The following is a 10,000-nucleotide window of genomic DNA, read 5'->3' on the forward strand; positions in this document are numbered from 1 at the left end:
CTTGATAACCAAACACTTGTGGAGCTATCCATGTGTACACACAATTAATAACCTAAACTTGTAGTGGGCATGGCATGTGTGTATATGCCGTCCGCATTGGCAGTTGGTTAATATTCACTGTCAGCACTTCAAATATCACTAAATATGTTATTTAAAACGCAGTGACAATATTGGCACTTCTTTGTGTAGAGTAGAGCCGTCATACCAAACCGTGTAGTCTGTAGGGTACAGCTACATATGTGATGACGCACTAGAACAAGTGGAGCAGGAAGTTCCACACCGCTGGGTGCAGACTCCTGCACCCAGCAACTGGGCATTGCCAGAACTCACCAGAGTATGATGCTGAGAGATTTCTAATACCCAGTACTGTTGGGTTAACAAAAAATGCCCAAAAATATTATCAGGTAAGTGACTCCCGAATCACTGAAAATGTAATACACAATAACACTTCTTAACCCGTATCTGCTGGGCCATGCCTATAGCCATCACAACAAACCGATTAATTGTGCCGAGTATGGCTATAGTTAAGTTAAAAAATGTTGTTTCCCCCCCCCCCCTCCAAAAAAAAAGCTGAAAAGTAAAGCTATTACAATTTCCTTTACTATCTGAAATTATTAAAAGATTGAAAATAATCCCTAAACAAATACAACTAAGGGTGCACTACATATTTTTTGTCCCCCCCTTGGTGCATCCTTGTCTATAACCTAATTACATAAATGAAGATAATGGTGGTATAACTAGTCAGGGTAGCATGTATGTAAATAGTATGCCATAGTGAGTTTAGTATATTAATTGTCTTTAAACATAGATGCTTCTACAAGTATTGTCATTAACCCTTTCCCAAAGGGAAGTATTCAAAGTGGCCTGGGCCTCACTGCCAGGGGCTTATATCGTCGCCCTAGCATGCGCGACCACTCATGCCAAATACCAGCATCCCATGCCGTTTCTTCGTAATACTACGAAGATATGTTGTATTTTCTTAATCACACTTTCAGTGGCAGAAAAATAATATTTTGCTGTGATTGTAACAAAAAATAACTCATGGCATTTCCATACATACACCATGGCATGTACATACATGCCCCCGGCAGATAGTCCCGCCATGCCATGGCATGTGCGTACATGCCACCCGTCAGGAATGGGTTAATTAGCCAATTATGATTACTACTTGTCTCACCTGTATTCCTTTTTCTTTGATTTTCAGAAATATGTTCTAGTATCTTATATTGTTGCTAGTAATGTCAATAACATTATAATAATTAAAATGTCTATAATAATAATAGTATATATACTGATAGCATTAGTAAAAAAACAAAAAGCTAAAGGACAGATGAAATCAGGTGAGGTCACAAGGTCTACTAACTGACTCTTTTGTGGCTAAGTGCTAGTGGAGTCATCTTTGTGCTGACTCTTTTGTGGCTAAGTGCTAGTGGAGTCATCTTTGTGCTGACTCTTTTGTGGCTAAGTGCTAGTGGAGTCATCTTTGTGCTGACTCTTTTGTGGCTAAGTGCTAGTGGAGTCATCTTTGTGCTGACTCTTTTGTGGCTAGGTGCTAGTGGAGTCATCTTTGTGCAAAGACATTTCACAAAACAATGAACACATTTTCTTGGCAAGTGGGGTTAAGTGGATAATGGTGACAGTGCATAAAAGGAATACACTTACATATATGTATATGTATTAGGGCTGAAATCACTCCAATTTAATTTTTAACATAAAATTAAGGGTTAAATTGTTTTAACTCTTGTGGTTATCTTTCTGCTAGACTCATGTTTTGTTTTAAGTTAAACTTTTTTTTTCTTGGTCACTAATGATAAATTTATGCCCTTCCCTAAAAATATTAGTTCCTATCAAGGATGGTGATGCAAGGAACTAAGGCAAAACACTATAATGACTTCTTCCTTTGTATCTACTACCTAGGTTTAACAAGCAAAATGTTGAGCACTGTTAATAAGGAAATGGCAGAAAAAAGGGTTAAATGATTCTATTAAATCACAGGTGATAAGCACATGCCCTGTCCATTGTGATTCTGTTCTGTTAATTTTGTTTACAGAGAGATGTCTTCAAAAGCACTTCATCACCAAGAAGTCAACTATTAAGCCTACATGATCTCACCTGTTTACCCTTTCTGTTTGTAAAAGTATTCATTACAAATACAACAATTATTATCATCCTCTTCATTATTATTACAATATTACTAACAATAATAAAACTAAATCATCATTACATTATTATTATAATTATTATTATATAACTGCCTTCATGGTGACTTAAATGGTTCTGGAGCCATCCACATGTAAACATAATTAACCCTTTCCCGACGGGTAGTATTCATAGTGGCCTGGGCGTCACTGCCGGGGGCTTATATCATCGCCCTAGCATGCGCGACCACTCATGCCAAATACCAGCACCCCATGCCGTTTCTTTGTAATACTACAAAGATATGTTGTATTTTCAGTTTTCTTTATTTTTTAAAGTCTCTACTTGCCATACTTCCTGATAAATCGAGACTGAAGGGTATTTTTGTTGTTATATAGACTCTATAGTTGATTATTATTCAGTCTATAGTCTGAATAAAATAAGCAATGTGCGGCATTATGGAGTTGAAATCGTCGGTTTGTTGCATTTTTTTTTTGGGGGGGGGCATAGTAAAAATGAGAGTGTTAAAAATGACTTAATCACACTTTCAGTGGCAGAAAAATAATATTTTGTTGTGATTGTAACAAAAAATAATTCATGGCATGTCCATACATACACCATGGCATGTACATACATGCCCCCAGCAGATAGTCCCACCATGCCATGGCATGTGCGTACATGCCACCCATCGGGAATGGGTTTATAAAACAAAACCAAAAGAGAAATGCATATTTACAAGATCTCCCAGCATCAACAAATAATGGGAATATGACAGAAATGCAAATTTTTGTCAGGTATTTCACCACAACTTTGCATATCTGTATCACGACCCAATGTCATCCATGATTCAGTCCAATGCAGCCAGTTGATGCTAATTGTGACCAATGGGTTAAACAATACTGCGCAAAAAAAAAAAAAAAAGCCCAACCAAGATGCATCTATGATGGGTTTATGAGCAGCACTCCAGTTGTTTACAAATAAATGAATAGACTAAAGTGTGGGTGCAGTGGCATAGGATGTACATGATATTTAGAGACAATAGATCTTAACCCAACAGTGCCAGGACTCAGAAATCTCTTGCGCCATAAACTCTGGTGATTTCCAGCAACATCCAGTCACTGGGAGCAGGAGTCTGCTACATCTAGCAGAACTTCCCACTCCATACACTCTAGCACATCACTGTGCTTACAGCTGTACCCCACAGACCACACAGTTTGTTACAACGGCTCTATATGTAACCCGTCTGTAAGGGGTTAAAAAAAAAGTACACAAAAATTTGCCTTTGTATTACAATTCCTTTATATGGCAGAGGAAATACACAAGGCAATAATAACATGTACAACCCAAGCAGCTTCACTCATTCACACAATACATTTCCACACACAATCATATATACAAACATTAAGTACTTACAAACATACACACAATAGTATTACACAAACAAATACATAATTAAATATGTATGTATTTACAAACACAGTACATACTTATCTATTGAAAACCATACAACAAATATCTAGTCCCTCTATATATATATATATATATATATATATATATATATATATATATATATATATATATATATATATATATATATATATATATATATAGATATATATATATATATTATATATATATATATATATATATACATATATACATATATATATACATATATACATATATATATACATATATACATATATACATATATATATATATATATAATATATATATATATATATATATATATATATATATATATATACTTTTTTTTTTCCCCCTTTTTTTTATGTACTAATTCAAGATTCTGTTCTATAAGTCCTCTTTGGATTCTAACAAAGGGAAAACAAATAAATAAACAAAATGAGACCTCCACCTATCTTCAAGACACAAAAAACTCCTGTCATGGCAGTTATTTCTGTATATCTTCATTCACCTCAGCCTGTACTTCCTTACCTAATCAGTATCCGACTCTTGCACTACTTAACATACCTAACATTCTATGTGCTATGTGTGCAGTAACGGAGGGCATACAACCAACTGCTATGTGTGGCTACATCAAGACGGCAATATGAAAATCACATATTTACCAATGCAGAAAGCAAGTGGACCAAAAACTCTCTTGTTTGCAAGCTTCAAGTACCAAAGCATCCTTCGAGTCCATCGTGACTCTGAAGAGGAATGTTACGATACAAGGCCACAACTACAGCAGGCTGGCTACTTCAAAGAGCTTCCTGAGCATTACCACTCTCTGATTTGACAAGACTTCAATGAGTGATGATTAAAATCATACCTTCACCAAAAGCAATGATTAAAAAAACATGCTAAATAGCAACTCTAGAAATTAATAAAGATGATCACAATTTCCCGTAAATGTAAGAATATCTAAATTCAAAATATAAATAAAATGACTAATTTGTCTATCACCTGATAATCTTGTATGTTGATGTAAATTACTTATGTAGTGTGAAGCAAAAACAAAATATTATTCTTCTGGTTTCTGAAACAACATCAAACCAAGCCTCTGAGTGTGAAGACATACTAACATGCTACAGAACACAAACAATATAACCAAAGAACAAAGAGACAAATCAAATGAGCACAGAAGACATAGATGATCAAAAGTTACATGTAAATAGGCCAAGAAAAAGAAAGATTCTCTTGCTTGTGGCAAGCTGTAAACAGCATTCAGTATGCTAAAAGGAAACAAAAACATGTATAACCCATATAATCATTCTAGTGGAAGTAATTACAAAATGATATAAAACAAAAACTGGACTGGATGCAACTAACACTATAGAACAAATTTTGATTTCTTCCAGACCCAGATAAGATTAACCTCTGGATATTCAGAAGGTATATGTGCTTTCACACAATATTACAGTAAAAAAATGATGATTGGATACAAAGTAGGTTTGTGGAACAGGCTTTCTGTATGAAACTGTCTGTAAAACAGCATTCAAAAATAAAATAAACAACAGTACAGTCATGAAAAGACTATAATATAAGGACTACCAATAAATATCTTTTTATACATGATATCCCATACCTACATCCAATTAGAGAAACAGTATCTACATTTATTCTCCCCAATATATTAATTAGAATATAACAGACAATTTCATACAAAACACAACAGACAAGAGGGAAGACCAAAGCACAGTTCACAACATTGTACGAGTGTATTAACTTACCTGAGGCTCCCCAGAAATGTACTGATTCAAAAAGTGGCAGTATGGGGGACTGTCAGTGATTTCATAGTATCGAATGTTGCCATCACCCTAAGGGAAAAAAATCAAACACTTAATAATTTGCTAAACATCTGGAACTGAGTTAGCTTCACATGGTTTTTCTCCACCATCTTCAACACTTTAAAAACACACAAATGAAAACATTCTCCATAGTAACATATGATGAGGACAATAAACATAATCAAGTTTTACTACCTATATAAAACAAAAGATAACATTAGCAAACCAACAAAATCGTAGTCACCTAAAAGCACAATCATAGCATTACCTTCCCTGCCACGAAGACAATCTTTGTGTCATGATCATAAAATGGAGTGAGGATTCCTGAAGACGAATCAATGACATCCAAGCGCAGGGGAGTGTTCAAGTTCTTCTCATCCCACACACCGTACTGGCGGTCGCTGAATCGAGAAAAGCCAGTGGTGAAGACCTTCCCAGTGTCACCACAGTACACAGCTTTGCAAGCTTTGGATCCCTCATGACATATGGTTTCCTGAAAGATAAATGCCAAAGATAGAGGAATTGCTTCTGGGGATTTCAGTAAAGTTTTGACACTAAATAACGTGTGTCTTCCAGAAAAGGAAAGAAAAAAAAAAGAAAGAAGAGAAGAGAAGAGAAGAGAAGAGAAGAGAAGAGAAGAGAAAAAAAAAGAAGAGAAGAGAAGAGAAGAGAAGAGAAGAGAAGAGAAGAGAAGAGAAGAGAAGAGAAGAGAAGAGAAGAGAAGAGAAGAGAAGAGAAGAGAAGAGAAAAGAAGAGAAAAGAAAAGAAAAGAAAAGAAAAGAAAAGAAAAGGAAAGGAAAGGAAAGAAAAGAAGAAATAACAGGAAAGAAAAAGAAATAGAAATAGAAAAAGAAAATGAAAAAGAAACAAACAAAAAGGGAAAAAAAATAAAATAATAATAATAATAATTAGCACCAAATTCCTTGCCATAAATCTATTTTTATTTTCATTCACTTAAGCATTCATTGAAGTTGTTATGTGCTCAACTATAAAATAAAACTACTTTGTGTTTTTACCTGTTATTAATTAAACAAAACAAAAATACAAATGTAAGCCTGAACTCACAACTTTACATAAAACAGGAAACCGCTCTGCTTTGTTAATTTATACTTTATTTCATTATACTTTCAGCACAATCCATAGATTTATTCCCGTAAAGGCATAAATTTGCCTTTAGTCACAGAACCTTCAAGTCCTAAGAGTTGCATACCTGCAGAAGTTTCCCAGACAGAGGATCGATAACACGCAATCGCTTGTCTCTGCTTGTGGTTGCAATGCGCGATCCATTGCGATTTAGAGAAAGGCTGTAGATCACATCCGAGTGGAGGTCAATCGTCTGCACAAGAGCAGCACGGCGTGTGTCCCATACTAGAATCTAAGGAAACAAGTTAAAAATTACGTCTAAGTCAATTTCTACTTACCAGTTGTTCCACAACAAAAGTTAGGTTTACCAAAAAGAAAGAAATAATTTTCTATAACTTTTCCCCTCTAAATAAATCAGATAATAATCACAGAACTACATACTTTCCCTTCTGTAATCTTGTTTGCATCATAACATGATAATTAATTTGCAAATTCAATAACAAAGATGACACCTATCCCCACCATATAGCAGAGCTAATCCAACTCTGCTATACAGACCATTAGGCAAGTGAGGCTATTTCACTTGGACCATTTATATGTACATTGCCATATGTAAATATGTGTAGTAGTAGTAGTAATAATAATAATAATAATAATAATAATAATAATAATAATAATAATAATAATAATAATAATAATAATGATAATAACAACAACAACAACGTGTTCACTTGCATGTGCATGAATGTATATAGGTATTATACATACATATGTAAATGTTCGGACTTGAGCGTAAAGTGTGCCACTACTCTATGCATCAACCCAGGTTGTCATGTGGTATATTCTGTTCTCTTCTACCATGGGACATATTGTAATAATGTAACTTTTATTGACTGATTTTTATTTAGATACAAACTCACTGTCCTTATATATTGTAATATCTATCTATAATGATTAGAATGAAACATAATCAAACTCATACTGCATTCTTTGCAATACCAATGTAACTTTATATACCATTTTTCTTTATCTTTATCCATGCATTCCACAGCAAACCAATTCGATATATAAGCTTTCCAGTTTCTCCACTGATGTATAGACACAATATTATTACAGTAAAACGGTTGCTATTATGGCAATGGAGCCTTGTACTGAATGATCTTGAGGTATCCAGCAGGGTTTTGCTCTGAGTACATGGATTGTAACCTCTGATACTTATGTAACTTGAGGTAAATAATCAAGCTAAATCTGCACATTTTTTTTAGCCTGATATTTGTTACTTTACATGAAAATTTTCTGTTTTTCATTTTTTTTTATTATAAATCTCTCAGATTTGGGAAAATCTTATATATTTTGAAACTTTAGTCCTTTTCTGACTGATCTCAATATGGAATGGCATAATAAATGTTGTACTTTTACTCTGAGAAGATACATGGTGCATGGTAAAAATCATAAAAGAGGGCCATTTGACTGTCATGTTATAGTATATAATTTTTTTCCAGGGACACTAATATTAACATGGCTAATCCTCAACAGGAATACTTATCAGAAAGAGGCTTTACTAAATTTTGATACTCCCCTACCAATCCTTAGGATGATACCTTAACATATATTTTAGCCCTTTGCTATCAGGTGGCATGTACGTACATGCCATGGCAGGCTCGGACAATATTCCAGGTGGTATCTGTATATGTGCCATGGCGCACCTGTCCCGTTTTCCAGGGGCATGTACGATCATACCGCACATGCTATGGTGCCGACATGATCACCCAGCGGCGGGGCCCGGGCCATTACGAATACAGCCTGGGAGGGAGGGCTTTTGTATCAGGAAACCAACCGGTGGCGTTGGTACAATAAAAAAATATCCTATCCTATTACCTAAAAAAAATATTCATATAAAAAGCTCCACTGTATGTGTTAACTACTTCCTACAGTAAAATCTCTTCAAAGAAAATATATTAATGATAATGAGAATAACATACCAAATAATACCAATACTACTACCAAACAACAAAATGGAAAATTAACTCCAAAGGTCAATCATTCTTATAAATGTAAGGCTGGAGAGAGAGCTGTCTTGTCTTGTCAATTTTGTTTACACAATGAGTAAAATGCTAGGTATAGCTGACATCAGCATTTACCCCATTCTTTGAAATTCAGGGGTAAAAAACTTTTATTTGTAATATGCTATTAACAATACTATTTGTAATGAAAATTAACATTTTTCTTTGTAAAAATTCAAGTATTAGAATAAATGGCTAGGTTTTGTAATTGACTCCTTGGTGACTAGTGAAGCCATTTTTTGCTAAATAACAGGTTAAGAAAAGATTAATAATAGTGTTCTCACATACTCTAGTCATAACCACACCCTTCTCCACAAACCTGATAGTCATATCCAGCTGAAAGGAGAACATTTTCTGCTGTAGGATGCCATTCAATTATGGACACTCTGCGCTGGTGGCCCTGGAGATCAGCCAGAGATTCTGTAAGTGGTGCCTTGATTCCTCCGTCTGGAATGTGCCACAGTTTTACCATACAGTCATCTGATGCTGAGGCTATGAGGTTATCGTTGAAGGGACACCATTTGATATCGAGCACTGGTCCAGCATGTCCTGTTACTTTTGGGGTGTTTACATCTATGCGACCAGTCTGCCAAGTTGAGAAATATTATGCAATCTTTTAGAGGAGAAAATATTAAAATGTGATAAAAATGTTTCTCTTTAGAAATTAAGTTAGAGTAATTAAAAATAATAATATAGTAATAACAATAACATTAGTAATAACAACAATAATGACAATAATAATAACAATAACAGGCCTTGCCTATTATCTATAAAATTACTATAGGCCTATTAACATATACTTCATCATTAAAAATTACCATTAAAATTCACAAACTGGCCTTTTGACTCACCTTGTCTAGTGGCAAAACCAAGAAGGCCCCACCACCTGCCACCTCCACAACAATGGCCACAAATTTCGGGTTGACAGCACAGGCCGCTGTGTCATGAGTCTTCTGGGTGATGAGCACATTCTCGTAACAGTTTTCCTTCCTACTTCCTCTCCCAAATACGTGCCGGAACTTGGAGGAACGGATCCCTCGAAAAGTGTTCTACCATGTGGGAGACAACAGCAGTTTCAAATTACTAAGTGCTCTACACTTATTTATACTAGTACACCAGTATAAATAAACAGTTCTTTTACAGAAAAACAAAATATAAATATAAAAATGATATATCAAACATAATCTATACTCTTCAAATCTTCATACAAAGGGAACTTATAACTAATGTAAATCAAAGGATTAGTACTAGTTAAAACTGATATGTGCTACCATCTCATATTCAAAGGATAGCCTAAATATATATGGGTGTCCTCTGTATCCTTCCAAGATTCATGATTTTGTAAGCAAGTTTATCAAATATAGTTATATTCATCTCTCTGTCCGTTTCTCTCTCTCTCTCGGTCCGTTTCTCTCTCTCTCTCGGTCCGTTTCTCTCTCTCTCTCTGTCCGTCTCTCTCTCCTC

At 34.9% G+C, this 10,000-nt stretch overlaps 1 protein-coding gene across 5 annotated transcripts in view; it reads right to left on the minus strand.

The window, feature by feature from the left end:
• LOC119598723 (coronin-1A-like) overlaps window positions 1-10,000 on the minus strand; it is a 151,768-nt gene that overhangs the window by 106,976 nt on the left and 34,792 nt on the right. For all 5 annotated transcript variants that reach the window (XM_037948505.1, XM_037948502.1, XM_037948504.1 and 2 more), the window contains 5 exons: window positions 9,388-9,585; window positions 8,856-9,122; window positions 6,601-6,765; window positions 5,659-5,883; window positions 5,334-5,420 (listed from right to left, as the gene is read on the minus strand). In XM_037948505.1, the coding sequence (XP_037804433.1) occupies window positions 5,334-5,420; window positions 5,659-5,883; window positions 6,601-6,765; window positions 8,856-9,122; window positions 9,388-9,585 (942 nt within the window). The remainder of the gene's footprint in view (window positions 1-5,333; window positions 5,421-5,658; window positions 5,884-6,600; window positions 6,766-8,855; window positions 9,123-9,387; window positions 9,586-10,000) is intronic.

Source organism: Penaeus monodon, chromosome 41, assembly GCF_015228065.2.
Source record: "Penaeus monodon isolate SGIC_2016 chromosome 41, NSTDA_Pmon_1, whole genome shotgun sequence".
Taxonomy (NCBI): Eukaryota; Metazoa; Arthropoda; class Malacostraca; order Decapoda; family Penaeidae; genus Penaeus; species Penaeus monodon.